Here is a 17,787-nt window from a genome sequence, read left to right on the forward strand (position 1 = left end):
CATGGCAGCGCTATTCACAATAGCCAAGATGTGGAAGCAACCTAAGCACCATCCACAAACAACTGAATAAAGAAGATGTGGTACATATATAATAGATTACTTGGCCATAAAAAAATCTTACCATTTGCAACAACATGGATGGACCTAGAAGGTATAATGCTGAGTGAGATAAGTCAGAGAGAAAGATAAATACCATATGATTTCACTCATATGCAGAATCTAAAGAACTAAATGAAAACATACTCACAGATACAGAGAACTGGTGGTTGCCAAAGGGGAGGTAGGTTGCAGGGCTGGGTGAAAAAGGTGAAAGGATGAAGATGGACAAATTAGTAGTTACAAAACAGTCAAGGGGATAGAGTAAAGCATAGGGAATATAGCCAATATTATTGTTAATGGCTGTGTGTAGTGCTAAATGGATGCTAGAGTAATTGGGGGATCACTTCATAAATTATATAAATGTCTAGCCATTGCACTATATGTCTAAAACTAATATAAAAATATAGACTGGGTAAGGATCATAAAAAGTTATGTCAGCAATGACATATTATCATGAATAACATGAATAAATAGAATCTGAATGAGAGGTATTCAGTAGACAAAGGAGAATGTCATGATCACAGCTGCACTTTTGTATTTATTAAATATCTATAATGTCTTGGTGATATAAAGGTGAATAGAAACAGTGGCTCTTGACCTTTTGGGGGTGTGCCAGTCCCGGTTCTGTTTGCCTTTGAATCTATTCTCTGCCTTTCTCCAACTCTGTACTATATGACAGGAAACCTGACCCCATACAGGCAATGTTTCCTAGGCTCCAGGTCAGCTGGCTTCTGGCTGGGTTCAATAAATGGGAGGGACCAGTGTGAGACTGGAGGGCAGTTGGAAGAAGCCACATTTTTTTTTCCTCTCATTCCTTTTCTGCCTTGGTAGAATCTCTATGACTACTGTTCTCTCACCAGATAAACCTACCTTCCATATTCCAGAGTGAATCCAGCTTCTGGGTTGCCTCATCTCTTCTGTCCTTCTGACTACCTTAGTGACTTTCAGCTATTGCTACCTTCTGAATTGGCTTAAGCTGTTTGTCTTCTTAGCTTTTCCATCATCAGTGTAACCAATTCCTTCAGTAAATCTCTCCACGTTAAATACTCAGATTGGTTTGTTTTCCTGAATGGACGCTAACTCATGCAGAAACAAACCAACCTATTTAGGAATTTAAAGAAAGTTCTAAACACTTGATCCATAAAAATGGCCCCAAATGCACATAAACCTTTATAGTTTTGGGGAGCCCAGAATTCTTGAAGCCTGTCTATTAATTCAGATTAAGAATACTGAATAAGATAAAAAGATAAGTTTCAGTTTGGGAAGATGAAAAGTTCTAGAGGAGGATGATGGTGATGGTTACAGAACAATGTAAATAAACTTAATACAACAGAACTGTATACTTAAAAATTGTAAAATGTTTAAATTTTGTGTATATTTTCCACACACACAAAAAGTAAACAAGTTACAATAGAACATGGTAAGGGTATAACAGAAGTAATGTTCAATGGTATGGGAACATTAAAGGAAAAAACACTAATTGTACCTGCTAAAAGAGGTTTCAGAGATTATATTAAATCTGAACCTTGAAAATAAGTATACTAGAAAAATACTGCAGAAGGAAGAGAATAGATAGGAATATTTGGAGAAACTGCAAGTAGTTTCTTATACCTGGAGCACAGCATAGATGTTGAGAAGTTGAGATGGAGAGGCACACAGGATCAGTTCCACAGGGCACTAGTGGCCCAGTGGCAATAAGCAACTTTGATGTATTTTGGCCTGTGCAATATTTAACGAAATTCCAGAAAGTTAACAGCTGGTTATAGCTGAATAGCAAGAGCTGTTTGAGTAGTGAGATACAAGTCAGTGTAGTATGCTGAAGAAGGAAAGGTAGGTGAGGAAGTAGAGCAACTATGTGAAATTCACTGTTCTTTGAATAAATTTAACTTATCAAAGGATGACAGTATTAGAATGTGAGGTGGGGTAAAAGTGAAATGTTCGATGTGTGTGTATGTGCAAGGGTAAAAAAAATCCTAATTATGTAAACTTTAAGCGTTTACTTCTCTATTCTTAGCATTTGGCAGTATCTGGAACATACTAGGCATTCAAAGATTTGCTCAAGAAAATATCATGAAGAGGCCGACAAGAGAGAAGGATGAAGATGGGGAGAGGGTGCTGACAGAAGAAACATGAGCAAATAAAACTGTTAATATTTAAAGCCACTAAGTTTTGGAATTATAGACCTCTATGTGTTGATGTGAGCTTCAAGATATATAATGCTAAATGAAAAAATGCAAGAGCAGTGAATGTGGGGAGATTTTTTTTTTATTACATATTCTTTTGCACAACTTGAAATTCTTGGTAAGTGGATAATTGTTTCAGCTTTGAAAATAGGTATAGTGTGAATGAATGCATTAGGCAGATTTTTGTAACAGTAAATAAGATGAAGACTACATATTGAGAAGCCATAACACAAATCCAAAAGAGAAGTAATCGGAAGCATATTGCTAGGATATATAGCAATCAAAATGGAATGTGAGTGACAAAACTAGTTTAGATAAGAAACAACTCTGGAGTTTTTATCCATTGGGAAAAATTTGGAAGTCAAGCATAGCCGCTGTTTGTGAAGAATAAAGACTCACAAGTTGGTATGAATTATTCCAGTTAGAAAAACATATTGCTTTTTTTAAGATGAGTGGTTCTTTAACTGCGGGTGATTTTGCCCTCCAGGGAACATAGTGGCAATATCAGGAAACATTTTCATTGTCACAACTGTAAGGGGTGAGGAGTGGGGTCCTACTGGCATCTAAAAGATAGAGGACAGGAATGCTGCTAAACATTCCAGTGTACAGGACAGTTCCCCATAAATATTTATCTGGCAGCAAATGTCAGTGCTGAAGTTAAGAAACACTGTTGAAGACTGTGGTTACTGAAGGATATCTGGATTACCAAACTGCTAAAACTCAAAAATTCTTAAGCAAACACTGCATGGAAGGAAAAAAAGTATGTCAACGTTATCGTGAACACTGAAAGTCTACTTTAAATTGGTTTACATGTGAGCCTAATAAATACAACAATTACGAGATAGCTTTTTCTCATAGATACAGATGTAGGTTAACTGTTGATATTCAATTCTGATAAAGTGGGCAAAAGAATAGCCAAACATTAACAAAATATTAAACAAGCCATTAAATTAGTTTTTCCAAAAATGGATGGTGGAACCACTACCCTCTAATATTTCCTGTAAAATGTGTGTATCAACAGCCTGTGCACAAACACTATTTCTTTGGACAAGAATGAGTATTTAAAAAAAAAAAAAGACAAATGGGTTTTTTAAAACAAAACAATGGTAGTAATGGCTGTGGATATTGCGGTAAGTTTCATCACAGATGTTTAGCATTTACTTTCAAAGATAACGCAAACGATGTCTGCAAATCATTGGCTCCAGTTTTGAGCTTTATGCGGTTCTCGTTCCCAGCAGTACAATCCTCGTTATTCTTTCAGGGGACAAACAACAACAAAACCCGTTTTCCACACAGACGATATACCCTGACAACTGGCCGTGGAATTCACCCTCTTCAAAAGGAGGAAAAACTAACCAGGACAAGAAAATTCATCTGGAAGGCGTATTTCCTCTGTGAAATATTTTGCTAATCGAAATAGAAATTGCTGCTCTTTTAAAATATGCAACTGGCATTTCGAACCTCAACACTGGGTGACTTATTGCGGGGGGAGGGGAGAGAGAGGGAAGAACACCCATTTGCCCCAAATTCGTAGTTCGAAGGGCGACTTATGAGAAGGGCGTCAGGAAGGTCTTTCTACAAAGCTGGGTGGCTGGGGAAGTCCTTATTTTTCCTACTTTGGTCTCAGCCTTGACAAGGAAAAGTGTGCCCAAGGTTGAAACACACGTAGCCCGTCCGTCACGTAGACAATCTTCCTTCAAGGGTCCCAATTAAGTGTGCAGGCCCAACTTGCCCTCCGAATCAGGGCCTCGGTTGTTCCAGCCCGAGCTTCTCTTCAGTCCTCCCCTCGCCACGCAGCCTCTGAGGAGAGAAGCATCCACACACAAAGAGGCGAAAGTCCCCGAACCACCGGCTGAAGAAGACTCACTGCCAGGCTGAAGTTGTAGGTGGGGAGGCAAAACCCTAAAGCTTCCCCACCCTGGGAAAGCCTTCGGTCCCAAAGGTCCTTCGGCCCGGCTTAGCTGGTCCAATATCCCTCCCTCCCGCGTCCGAACTTACCCAATACCAGCCGGGCTACGTCCGAGGGTAACAACATGATCCAAGCCGCAGAAGGAACCGCAATAAGACACAAGACTCAAGAAAAAGCCAACACAGCGACAGCTCCTGCGCCGCATCTCCCGGTTCCACTGGCGGCACTGAACCCGCGGCAATTTGTCCCGCCTCTTTCGTTCCACGCCAGCCAATCGCTTCCGCGGGAGAAAGAAAGGCGCCGAAATGAAACCCGCCTCCGTTCTCTTTGGAACTGTCGTCATTTCCGCCCTCATATTTGGAGAGGTGGGATTAAAGGGAGGCGAGGAGGTGGGCTGCTTGCCCAGGAGCGCGAGCCAGAGGGCAAGCAGCAAACGCAAGGGCGCACGCCATTGGTGGGCAAGGCGCAGGCGCGTGTCTTCAGCGGAGCCCAAAATTTTGGGGGCGTGCGTGGAGCGAAGAACCAGGGATGTTGGCGCGCATGGGCAGACGGTGCCCGGGCGCCGGGTCAGTTAATTTCTTCCTCCCAAGACGGGCGCTGCGTGGTCACGCCGGATTTGACCCGGAAGCGGGAAAAGTGCGTGAATAGCGGGATCGAGCGGCTGTAGCCGCAGGCGGAGGCTGGTGAAGCGGCAATTTGGGTTGCATCCTTGCAACTTGAAGAGATTACGCTTTGGCTGTCGGAGTCCATCGGTAGGGGCACGGAAGCAGTGCTGTCGGGGTATTTAGTGGTATCCGAGCCGTTCTGTCCTAGCCCTCAGGCGCCCAATCTTACGCACTGCTGTCGAGCGGCCCTTTACTCCTCTCTACACGCTATCTATCCCGGCCTCTCCGAGCCACTAGCGGTTTTAGCCATGAACCTTTTTCTAAATGCCCTAAATTGAACCCTCTTGCGCGTCCCGTTTTAACTACATGACTAATCATGTTTTACTCCCCTCTAATAATTTTAATCAGCGAGCATCCGTTGAGGCTTAAACTTACGGTCGCCTGGTTAAGATTACCGGCTCTGGACTCACACTGCTCTCCAGAGTTGGAATTCTGTCAGCTGTGTAACCTCGCTGTGCTGTCTTCCTTGTGATAATCCTTGCCTGTGGTGGCATTCGAGAGCGTTCGCTGCTGTTTTTACCAGGTACAGATAAATAAAAAGACTAACAATTCCGAATGGTAACGTGATAGAACTGTGATGGTACAAGGATCTGAATGAGGTTCTGTGGAAAGTCAGCCTGGGATAATTTTTTAGTTTGTGCTGAAACTTCGCAGTGTTAGATTGCCCACAAGGATGGGAGGAGCCTTCTACACAGAAGGGGTAGTGCGTATAAAGGCAGAAAATGTAGAAGGTTCTTGAAGCTCGAAAGTGAAGTTGGATATTAAATGAAATAGATTTGGGCATTTCAACATGATGAAGACATAGAAGTGGATGAAATCCCACTGAGAAAATACAGAGTGAGGAGAAAAGTATGTCCTTTCAGAGGTGGGTAGAAGAACGAACATCCAAAGAGATTTATGAAACAGGAAATAGTGATGATAATCACTAATGATAACTTTTTGGGCATTTGCTGTGTTCCACATACTGTTAAACTTGTACTTAAATCTTGCAATAACTTTTTTTTTTTTTAGTTTCAAGTATACAGTACTTTGGTTAGATAGACATTAATATAGTTTACAAAACAATCCCCCAATTGCTTTTTCTCTCCTCTGGCTCTCCACCTAGCCAATACATTAATGCTGACTGCATTCTCTATGCTGTGTTCCCCATCCCAGTGACCATTATCAACTACTAATTTGTACTTCTTTAACCCTTCACCCTGTTCTCCTAGCTCCCTAATCTTCCTCCGCTCTGGCCATCACCAGATTATCCTCTATATTCATGAGTCTGTTTTTGATTAGTTTGTTCTTTTTGTTCCTTAGAGCCTGCGTATAAATGAAATCATATGATATTTATCTTTCTCTGACTTGTTTCACTCAGCATAATAACTTCTAGGTCCATCCATGTTGTTGCAAATGGTAGGATTTCATTTTTTTAATGGCTGAGTACTGTTCCATTGGATATAAGGACCATAACTTGTTTCTGTTGATGGGTATTTAGGTTGCTTCCATATCTTGGCTATTGAAAATTGTGCTGCCATGAATATAGGGGTGCATAGATCTTTATGAATTACTGTTTTAGTTTTCTTTGTATAAATACCCAGAAGTGCAATTGCTGGGTCAAAAAATTTTTAATTTTTTGAGAAACCTCCAGACTGTTTTCCATAATGGCTGTACCAGTTTGCAATCTTACCAACAATGTAAGAGGGTTCCCTTTTCTTCGCATCCTCACCAACACTTGTTGTTCTTTGATTTATTGATGGTAGCCATTCTGACAGATGTCAGGTGACATCTCATTGTGGTTTTCATTTGCATTTCTCTGATGATTAGTGACTTTGAGAATCTTTTCATATATCTATTGGCCATCCGTATTTCCTCTTTGGCAAAGTATCTGTTCCGGTCTTCTGCCCATTTTTTAATTGGATTTTTTGTCCTTGTTACGTTGTATGAGTTCATATACATTTGGATATTATCGTCTTATCAGATGTATCATTAGCGAATATCTTCTCCCATTTACAATAACTCTTTAAGGTAGGTTCTAGTATTGTTATTTTATCATTGAGAAAACAGAGGCATAGAGTGATTATCTAACTTGCCCAAGATTAGACAGCTTGTAAGTAGCAGGAGCAACATTTGAACAAGTAGTCTGACTAAAGAGCCCATACTCTTACCACTAGAAAAGAATGGCATGCCAAGGGCAGGATTATATTTAGGAAGATGGGATTTGGCATCATTGTCAGATTTTGCAGAGGTATCAACTTGGTTGAGATCCAGAATGGATTTTTGGATTTGGTAATTCAGAGGCAATTAGGAAATATGGATCATTTCAGTTGCATGTTGAGAGTGGAACCTAAATCGTTCTGAATTAATGTATTAATTGAATTCAACTTATCTGCTGACACAGGGTAGCTGTACTACTTTCTAGCTCCTTTAGTTTTCTTTCAGTTCCTCCAACATACCATGTGCTTTTCCGTCTGAGGACCATTGGGCTATGCTAGTTTCCTTCCCTAAAATATTGGTCTTCAAGCTCTTTTTGATTAGCACCAGTTCATTCAGATTTTGGCTTTATTGTAACCTCTTCTGAGACTTGTTCCCTGACAGTTTATCAGAAATGATCCTCTTTTGTACTTGTGTATTTGTTTCCTTTGTGTCATATATCACATTTTGGAATTATGCATTGATTTATCAGTGTACTTGTTTATTGCCACTGTTTCCCACTAGTTATGACTCCAGGAGGATAGGATTTATGTCTTATATGTCTAGATCCTTCTAACATGGTACCTAGAACACAGCAGTTGCCCAGTAAATATTGTCGTAAGTATCAGTGAATGAACATCTCCTATTTATATAGATAGCGAACTGTTTTGTTTTTTCGAAAGTAATATTTGAGAAATGGAAAGGGAAAAGAACAAGCTCAGAAAAGCCACAGCTTAATAAAGAAGTTTAGAGCTGCCTCTTTTTGGAGGTGTCATATGTTTAGTAAACATGCATTTTTTTTTCACATTGTAAATAACATCTTTAATGTATTTAGGAATAAAAATGGCTGTCTTTATAGTTCTTTGGATATTGCTTAAGTGTTTTCATTGGTTGGAATCCCAATTTTATTTTCCATATTGGTTCAATCAAGAAGGCTTTAAACAAAGATTGAGCAAGAAGGGGGACAAATTCTAGATAAAACCGTAAGGAATGGAAAAATAAAAATTGATAGGCCTGTCCAAATGAAAAAAACTATCAAGTAAATAACATTCTGTAACCTATGGCAGAGTTAAAGAGGTAATAGGGGTCACAAGAACCAATGAATACAAGAGAAATAGAGCTATCTGCTAATGAAATATTAGGTAGTTTGCTCTCACTGAGAGTGTTTAAAGAGAGAGCATTAATTTTGTAGGAGGGATTTCTTCCTTTGTAGGAAGATTGAACATGGTCTCAGTTCCTCCCAATTTTAAGATTCTGTGAGATGAAACGGGCAGAGGAGCATTTTATCTTGAAAGATCAAGTAGAATTTATATGGATGGATGAAAAAAGGACTTTCCTCATCTTTTTTCCTTGAGATATATGTACATGTAGATATAAAAGCATACATATGAGTGTATTTCTTTATAAACAGTCAGATAAAAATGAAGCCTCTTTTTGTAAAAAGGCTCAGAAACATTAAAAAAATGCTTTTCTTATTAGATTTTTCTTAAGATTATCAAAGGAAGATTTGCTTGTATCAGAAAACTTAAAAAGAAAGCTATTGCAGTGGCATTAAGGCAGAGTATAGTTGACCTTTGATATTTGCAAGGGATACCACTGTAGCATATAATTTCCTTCATTTTCCTCCTGTTTTTATGTATTAAATGAACTATAAAGGCAGTTGAGATGAAGGTGCTAGGCAAGGCTTAGTAGCTCTGATAACCTGCATATCTATTCGAAAGCATAAACACTTTAAGTTTGACTCAGTTAAATGATAAGTCATTACGTATAAGAAAGAGTGCTTTTAAATAGTTCAGATGGTCAGTGTTAAATCCTGAAGTGCTCTTTCCCTATTCTTTGCATGGCTATCTTCTGTTCATTATGTTTCAATTTAAATGTCATATTTCTTAGGTCCCAGAACAATAAAGTAAATAACATGTTTCATATTTTAATCCTGCTTCTGTACATGAAGCACTCATTTGCATGTTGAAGCTTTGTTTTGTTATATTCTAAGAAAGTCTCATTTAAATATGGAAATGTTAATAAAAATTATTGTGCCTTTGATCATGATATGCCTCTAGTTGTACAGGTAGATCCAACTATATATTAAAACCATAGTCTGAAATAATTTTATATATGTATTTTTTTTTTTTTACAGACAATGATCTGTTTTCTGAAATTCTGAACTATGAGTCTAGCACTTAATGATCTGCTTATTTGCTGCCGTCAACTGGAACATGATAGAGCTACCGAACGAAGGGTAGTAAATTACTTAAATTCAGTATTTTCTTGAAGCAAGCATGTGGTTGCTAATCCATTATTATGTTCTTTTTTTTATTTTCAGAAAGAAGTTGAGAAATTTAAGTGCCTGATTCGGGATCCTGAAACTGTTCAACATTTAGATCGGCATTCAGATTCCAAGCAAGGGAAATATTTGAATTGGGATGCTGTTTTTAGGTATTCCATTCTAATTTTTTTACTATATTTTTCTCTCATTTTTATTTCTGTTGTAATTTTGTGGGTGTGTGTATTTAGATCTTATTTATCTTTGTTCTCTATATAACGTGTCTTGCATGTGAAGTTGGGGTATAATATTTATCTGAAACAATTTTTAAAAGATGTTTATATAGACAAAATTAACGTTAAATATTATTTTTCAATAAAGTGTCTTAGATATGTCTCACTCAAGATTAGAGAATTCCTTTCATATCTTTAAAATTAGAGAATAAAATTAAGTTATAATAAGTTTTATTATTTTGACATCTTTAAATATTGCTCTAAGTAACTTCTAGGTGTTATAATAAAAAAAATAAAATGAATTTTAGATTCCATATGAATGCAATTAAAAAAACAAAACTTAGGCATTGGAAACATACAATTGATTGCTGATACATTTTTACATTAAGACAGTTTTTAACTATGAAGTATATTTATATCTGAAATAGCTTATAAGACTTTGGAGATATAAATAAAATATTTTAGTGTAGAATACTGAGTAACTTGAAACAACATTTGCAGTCTAGAGGAAGTCTGAGTATTTACTGTTCCTGTGTTTTAGAATAGGTAATCTATTTGATTTTTTACCTCTTATTTGGTACTAGATTATTAGCAGTTTCAATGCAGATAACATGATAAATGGATGCTTCTTTTCCTCAGTTACTTAGTTTGTTTCAGATACCACCAATATAGTTATTATCTAAAGATGAATACTATTTTGCAAAAGCTGATTAGGTAGGGCAGATAGGCACTTGACACTTCCAATTAATAATGAATGCCTTCTAAGCAGTCTTCATTTAATTGCTAAAGTCGTTACCAATGGCCTAGGAAAGAGGTAGGTCATGTATGGAATAACAGAAATAGGTGAAAGAGAATTGAGAGCCCTTACTAGCACTGCAAGCTTTCAGTGATAAAAAGAAAGCAGACAGTAAAGCAATAGAAAATCATAGAGGTTACAGATCAAGAGCTTTGCAGACAAGACTTTAAATTGACGTTGTGTGGCTTATGCCTTGATAAATTTATTTCATTTAGCCGGTACATTGATTGAAGCAATGTGGTTTAAAAAATACTCTTTATTATGGCATGAAGGACTTTTCGAAACTATTATAATTTAAACATTTCATGAGTTTCTGAAATTCCATTTTGGTTTCTTGAAGATTTTTACAGAAACATATTCAGAAAGAAACCGAATGTCTGAAGACAGCAAGACCAAATGTGTCATCCTCAGCACAAGCCACCAGGCAGAAAAAGATGCAAGAAATCAGTAGCTTGGTCAAATACTTCATCAAATGTGCAAATAAAAGTAAGTGCTGTGTTATTTATTATAAATAATTGGCTTAATAGGTTATCGTTGTATGAGTTTGGTCTGAATATGGTGAAATAAAAGTTGAGCACTAACTCTAATTTCTAGTACATATAATGATTTTTAATATTATAGGTTCAGTATTTGGAGGAATTTATGTAGGCATAGAATGATACAGTCTCGGGTTTGAAAAGATTAAAAATTATTATTTCAACTACCCATTCTTCTTGGATCCCTTCTTTATGTCCTTAGCACTTAAGTAGCTATAATGATTAAACATACCTTTTGAGACTTTATTTTCTATCTTCGAATAGCTTTGAGAGAAAAACCTGTCTTTTTGTTACTGCTTCTGTTTCCTGAGATAATACAGAAAAATTCTAATCAATTTTTCAGTATGACATTCTTTAAGATATTTGAACTTAGCCATAGTATTTCCCCTAACTGCTCTATGCTGAACAGACCTATTTCCTTAAGTACATATGACCTGATTTTTGTGTCACTTTTCTGAATATTCTTCAGTTTAATTACCTCTCTCTTAAAGAGTGGGACTCCACCTCGTAAGGTATATTCTGATTGGTACAGAGTGGAGCAGGACTTGACATTTTTTATTTTATTCTTTTACTAATTAATTCTAAGATCACATTAGCTTCTTAGCAATCAGAACTCACACTTTAAACTAACACTGTGCTTACTGTTGATCTAAAAAAATACTATTTATTTTTTTGCTCCTGATGAGCTACATATCTCCCATTAAATTTGTACACTCGATATTTTGAAGAGTCAATCTTTCTGAACCATAATGCAGGATCTAGTAGGCTTATGTAAGGAAATGGGCTTCATACAATGTTGAAAAATTAGAAGCAGAAATGTTTGTTTCGAGACTTTTGGGCTCAGATTTTATTCTTCATAGATAAGGATGTAGCTTTGTGATATCAAGTTTAGTTTAAAAATCAGAAAAACCCAGTGTTAGTAAACATTATTAAGTAGAAGGCCATAGATTGTTCGTGAGTGATATTTCAGAGTAGAGATATGAGACTTGAGTCTAAAAAAACGTGGTTTAGCAAAAGTTTAGTGTTTCAGCTCCTCTGTGATGCCAGTTTGTGTGGATAGCTGCAAGCCCTTGTCAAGGACTCCAGCAGAGACAAAGGAAAGCTGCACTGAAATATTCTACACCTGCTTTTGCCCTGTATGGTAGCCCTGCACTCATTAAAATTTGTATTTTTGGCTACTAACATTGGGTTCTTTATAGATCGTTATATGTACTTACAGAGTTTGTGAGTAAGAGAGATATTTAGCCCATTTGTAGCCCACTAGAGAAGTATGCAGTTTATAATTTTGCTTTACAGTGAAAAAAAAAAAAACCTTTAATTGCAAAATTAACAATGGATATCACATTTTAAAATACACGAAAGTATCAATATGTTGGTTTACAGATATGAGTTGATGAAATTACCAATGTAAGATCATTTAAATGGTTGAAAAGTGGTGTTTTTTATTTAAGACCTTCTTTTCTTTCAAGTTCGACTTTGCAGCTTAAATATCTTTAATCTTAGAGCAAAACCAGAGTACTACTATCATGTCATCTCACTTCAGTTATTTTTTCAAAGGGTTGAGGGTTGATGGGAATTTAAATGCAAGTCCAGACTTCGTCACACTTGCTTGGTGTTGTTATCTAAAATACGATGAAAGAAACAAAGATTAGAAAAAAAAAAGAGGCAGCTAGGAAGGAACCAGTAAGCAAATATTGTTTATTCCTTTATGTTTGCTTCTACACAGACAGCCTAGACATTCTAGAGAATAGAAAACCCAACCGTGAAAAATGTTAAGTTCCATGAGGTTCCTTCGTCTCTACAGCCAACTAAGTTGTCCTTTTCAGGCAGATTCCTTAGAAAGAGTGTCAGCATAATTTTTGAAACATTTCTCAGATTTGGTAGAGGAAGGATATATATTGGGATTAAGGCCATAGGGATGTAGGATTTCATCCTGATATTAATATATTTGGTTAATTCAACAGATGGTTATTAATCATCTACTATAGGACAGTCTCTGGGCTGTGTGTTGGGATACAGAGATTAATTCCTTTCCTTAAGGCTGTAATAATATAACATGTTATAGAAAAGAAAGTGTTATAAAGATTGTAAGAGAGATGTACAGAGGGTAATAGCAGTGGATCATATGATTGTATATTTCATCATTGGCCAGATGCCTAAAATTATGAGATAAGCCTTAAGTAAAAATGATTTCCCAGTTATATTAGTGTACATTAATTTAGCATAGTCTAATACTTCTGAATATGATAGTCTAATAAGAAAATTCTAAACTAGAATATATTCAGAATATAATGACTTGCAGTGACCTACTCATAGCTTATAATAATATATCCATTAATACCGAATTTCAGGATCTCTAATAAAATTGTAAAAATTACGATCTTAAATATTTATGTGCTATATAGGACTTGAAGTATTTTTGCTTTTCAAAGCAAATATTCTCCTTATAATCTTATGTTCTAATAAATTCATTTTTTATAAATAGTATTAAATAACTTTGGATCATTTTAGGTCTAATGCCAGAAATTGTGAGTTATTAAGGATCGAATGAATGGTGGTTTTGCTATATATTTGCACTGGGATTGGTAAACTTTTTGTAAGGGCATCAGATAGTAAATGTTTTTGACTTTGTAGTCTATATAAGTCTCTATTTCTAGTACTCAACTCTTGTTTTAGCCTGAAAGTAGCCACAGACAATGGATGAATGTACATGGCTGTGGTCCAGTAAAACTGTTTCTAAAAACAACTTGCAGAATTTTGCCTATGGGCCATAGGTTGCTAATTTGTGCTCTATGAGAAGGAGGTTGGTTAATAGTAATTTCCGAAAAAGAATTATTTATATAATTTCCCAAAAAGAATTGTTTATATAGTTGTCATTCCTTATTAATTTTTCAAAGATTTATATGTTATTTATTTATTTATTTTATTTTATTTTATTTTATTTTATTTTATTTTATTTTATTTTATTTTATTTTTAAATAGGAGCACCCAGGCTAAAATGTCAAGAACTCTTGAATTACATCATGGATACAGTGAAAGATTCATCTGATGGTGCCATTTATGGAGCTGATTGTAGCAACATACTGCTCAAAGACATTCTTTCAGTGAGAAAATACTGGTGTGAAATATCTCAGCAACAGTGGCTAGGTATGTTTTAAAGTTTGTTTTCAGTGGATTTTTCTTTGTGAAATATTTCACCAAAGGAGCAGTTAGTCTATGGCCCTTAAACTATATCACGGTTAAATAGTACTTTAATATAATTAAATGGTTATAGGATCTGATTCTAAATTTACATTTATTATATACTTCCTAAATTATTGTTACTGACAATCTATTAGGTGCCTGCTATCAGAACTGGAATTACAGATTCGAAAGATGCCATCCCCTATTCTCAAGGAATTATACCAGTCCAGGGCAGAAAACAAATAAACCAAAAATTATAATGCAATATAATATAGACATGTTTGAGTACGTAGAGTTCACAGATCAATGATATTTAAATTCAACCATGATTAAAGTAGAAAGAAGAAAACCAAAAGAGAGGTATGTTAGAAAAGTGAAAGCAAGAGTTACAAGTTGGAAGGGATGTGACAATTTAAGTGTCGTAGAAATGATAAGACACAAGTATTCATTGAATTAGGTAATTAAGAGGTCACTGGTAAGGTATCAAAAGTGTTAGAATATGATATTTAGTACACACTGGGTCCTATATAAAACCTACAGGATATAGGACCCAGTGACTTTAAAGATAAACAGAGTGGTTGCCAGGGAGGAATTTAGTGTTGTTGACAATTTGTAGGTGAGAGATCCTGAGAAGACCACAAAGGAAGGAAGTTATGGTCAGAGACCGAAACGTTTGAGTTTATTATTTCAAAGGTTGAACATTTCTGGGTCTATATGGGTTTAATAGGTGCCAGGAAGGAATCTAGTGTTATTGACAGTTTGTTAGTTAAGAATTACTGAGAGACCACAAAGGAAGGAAGTTATAGTCAGAAAGTGAAACATTTGAGTTTATTGATTTCAAAGATGGAACATTTCTGGGTCTGAATGGGTTTAATGGGTGAAAATGGGATTTGATGGTAATGAAGTGACTTGAAGCCAAATGTCAAAGTCTTCTAATAAAACCACCTGAAATATTAGAAACTCAAGAATTTCAGTGAAAAGTATTCAACATAAATTGTGCTAACTAAATTGAGAGACATTTATCTATATTCTTTACTGTCAGTGTATCATTTCAAAATGAGATATATGGACCATAAAAGCATGACCTAATCAGTGCCCTGCATTACACTGTACTGGTCCACATGAATAAAAGGCTTCTAAGCTATTGCATTAATTTCTAAGGTGTCATCTGGGGTTTGTGCTATTGCTTTGAACAGGAGGCTGTATCCCAAACACAGCCCTCAATAAGCCTAGTGATAGCCTTTGGAGAATAGGCCAGTGCTATCTAGGGTACTCCAAGAGGTCTCACCAAAGTGGTGCATCCTAAATATTTAGGATATTTGATGATTTTAGATTAATTAGTACTTAAAATAATGGGTCTTACTGAAACAATGGTAGTCCTTCTTTTAGTCTCTTTACTGTGATTCCATCATCTGACATGTTCTCTGAAATCCTCTTTTTATTTTTAAGCAAACTACTATCACTTCTAATAATCAGCCCTTTTGTTGAATTATTTTTCTAGTTAGCTCCCTTCCCTGAAACCTGCTTCTCTAACGAGGATTCTGCTCAAGAAGCGAAGTTTATGTTCAAAATACATATTTGGTAGTGGTTGTGATTGAAGCTATGGTTACTGATAAGATTGTTTAGGAAGGGATTTCTGAGTGAGGTGAGAAGATGGCCTAAGACTGGTGCAGCATTTCTGTGTAAATTTAGTATCATCTTGTTGAATTCTACAAAAAATCCTGCTGAGATTTTGATAGGGATTACATAGAATCTGTTGAACAATTTAGGAAGAATGGACATCTTAACAATGTAGACTCTTTCAATCCATGAACATGATATATCTCACAGCATAGGGAATGCAGTTAGCATTAATGTAATAGGTGGAGAGCCAGAGAAGAGAAAGAGCAATTGGGTGGATCATTTTAGAAACTATATAAATGTCTAACCAATAAAATAAAATTTTTTTAAAAAGTCAGTGTTTTGTAATTATCAATGTATAGAATTTGTGTGTTTTTGTTAGATTTATACTCTAGCAGTTTGTAAATTGTACTTTTATATCATTCATTGCTCTTATGTAGACGTGCAGTCGGTTTTTGTCTATTGATCTTGTCTTCTGGGACCTTGCTAAAATATTAATAGATCTAAGAGCTCTTTTGTAGGTTCTTTGGATTTTCTATTTAGATAATCATGTCCTCTGCAAATAGTAGAGGATTTTTTCTCTTCATTTCTAGGCCACGTGGTTTTTATCCTTTTTCTTCCTTATATTGGCTAGGCCCTCCACTATGATATATTTAATGGTAAAATGTATATAACAAAATTTACCATTTTAACCATTTTTAAGTTCAGTGGCATTAAGTGTACAATTGATTCTTGAACAGTGTGAAAATTAGTGGTGCTGACCTCCTGCACATTTGAAAATCCACATATAACTACATTGTCGTACAACCATCACCATCTATTTCTAGAACTTTTTTCATCTTCTCAAACTGAAACCTACCCATAAATAAGACCTCTCCCTTCTCCCCTCCCCCAGACCTTGGCAACTGTTCTACTTCGCTTCTGTGAATTTGACTATTCTAGCTACCATCTGGACGTGAAATTATAAAATATTTGTCCTTGTCAAATGGACAGATTTTTCACTTAGCATAAGGTCTTCAGGTTTCATTCATGTTGTAGCATATGTCAAGAATTCCTTCTTAAGACTGAATATTCAATTTATGTACATACCACATTTTGTTTTTCCATTTATCTGTCATTGCACATTTGGGTGGTTTCTACCCTTTGGCTATTGTGAATAATGCTGCTATGAACATGGGTGTACAGATGGCTCTTTGAGTCCTGCTTTCAGTTCTTTTGGGTATAGATCTAGAAGTGGAATTGCTGCATTGTATGGCAAATCTATGTTTACTTTATTGAGGAACTGCCATACTTTTTTTTCTATAAGGGCTGTACCATTTTACATATCCACCAGCAATGTTCAAGTGTTTAAATTTCTCTACATCCTCACAAACCCTTGTTCTTTTTTTCTATTTTTGACAATAGCCATCCTAATGTGAATGTGTGTGAAGTAGTATCTCATTGTAGTTTTGATTTGCATATCTCTGATGACTGATGATGTTGAACTTTTCATGTGCTTATTGGCCATTCTTATGTCATCTTTGGAGAAATGTCTGTTCAGGTCTTTTGATCAGTATTTAATCAGGTTTTTTTTTTTTTTTTTTAATTGTTTAGTTGTAGGTTCTTTATTTGTTCTGGATATTGATCCTTTATCAGATATATCGTTTGCAAATATTTAATCCTGTTTCATGGGTTGCCTTAACTCTGATGACAAAGTTTTTGATGAATTAAAGTTGTAAATTTGATGAGTACAGTTTATCTATTTTTTTTTGCCTGTGCTTTTGATGTCATTTCTAAACAATTGCCAAATCCAGTGTCATGAAACTTTCCCCCGATGTTTTCTTCTAATAGATTTATAGTTTTTTCTCCAGTATGGTTTTGAGTAGGAGTAGTGAGAGCAGACATCTTTGTCCTATTCCTGGTTTTAGGGGCAAGTATTCAGTGTTTGACCATTAAGCGTATTAGCTGTCGGTACAGGTCAAGGATGTTCCGTTCTATTCCTAGTTGCTCATGGTCTTTATCAAGAGTAGATATTGAATTTTGCTAATTTTTTCTGCATCTACTGAGATAATCTTATGGTTTTTCATTGACACCCAAAGTTTACAGTTTACATCAGAGTCACTCTTGGTGGTGTATATTCTATAAG

The 17,787-nt window shown here is 35.9% G+C and overlaps 2 protein-coding genes across 9 annotated transcripts in view; one reads left to right on the top strand and one right to left on the bottom strand.

Moving 5' to 3' along the window:
- Window positions 1–4,443, bottom strand: part of LOC105297462 (protein NPAT) — a 52,186-nt gene extending 47,743 nt beyond the window's left edge. The window contains exon 1 of one of the 2 annotated variants that reach the window (XM_011368150.2): window positions 4,281–4,442. In XM_011368150.2, coding sequence (XP_011366452.1) covers window positions 4,281–4,317 — 37 coding nt within the window. In that variant the 5' untranslated portion in view covers window positions 4,318–4,442. Of the gene's footprint in view, window positions 1–4,280 lie in introns of both variants that reach the window. The other variant, XM_011368149.2, reaches the window with a different exon arrangement.
- Window positions 4,444–4,552: 109 nt separating this feature from the next.
- Window positions 4,553–17,787, top strand: part of ATM (ATM serine/threonine kinase) — a 122,508-nt gene continuing 109,273 nt past the window's right edge. For 2 of the 7 annotated variants that reach the window (XR_002782281.1, XR_002782282.1), the window contains exons 1-6: window positions 4,553–4,943; window positions 5,205–5,379; window positions 9,169–9,270; window positions 9,355–9,467; window positions 10,664–10,809; window positions 13,842–14,006. Coding sequence is in view for 5 of the 7 variants with exons in the window: in XM_023535391.1 (XP_023391159.1) it covers window positions 9,199–9,270; window positions 9,355–9,467; window positions 10,664–10,809; window positions 13,842–14,006 (496 nt within the window). In the remaining 2 variants the exon portion in view is untranslated. The remainder of the gene's footprint in view (window positions 4,944–5,204; window positions 5,380–9,168; window positions 9,271–9,354; window positions 9,468–10,663; window positions 10,810–13,841; window positions 14,007–17,787) is intronic. The other 5 variants (XM_011368151.2, XM_011368154.2, XM_023535391.1 and 2 more) reach the window with 4 other exon arrangements.

This window comes from Pteropus vampyrus, unplaced genomic scaffold, assembly GCF_000151845.1.
Source record: "Pteropus vampyrus isolate Shadow unplaced genomic scaffold, Pvam_2.0 Scaffold139, whole genome shotgun sequence".
Lineage (NCBI taxonomy): Eukaryota > Metazoa > Chordata > Mammalia > Chiroptera > Pteropodidae > Pteropus > Pteropus vampyrus.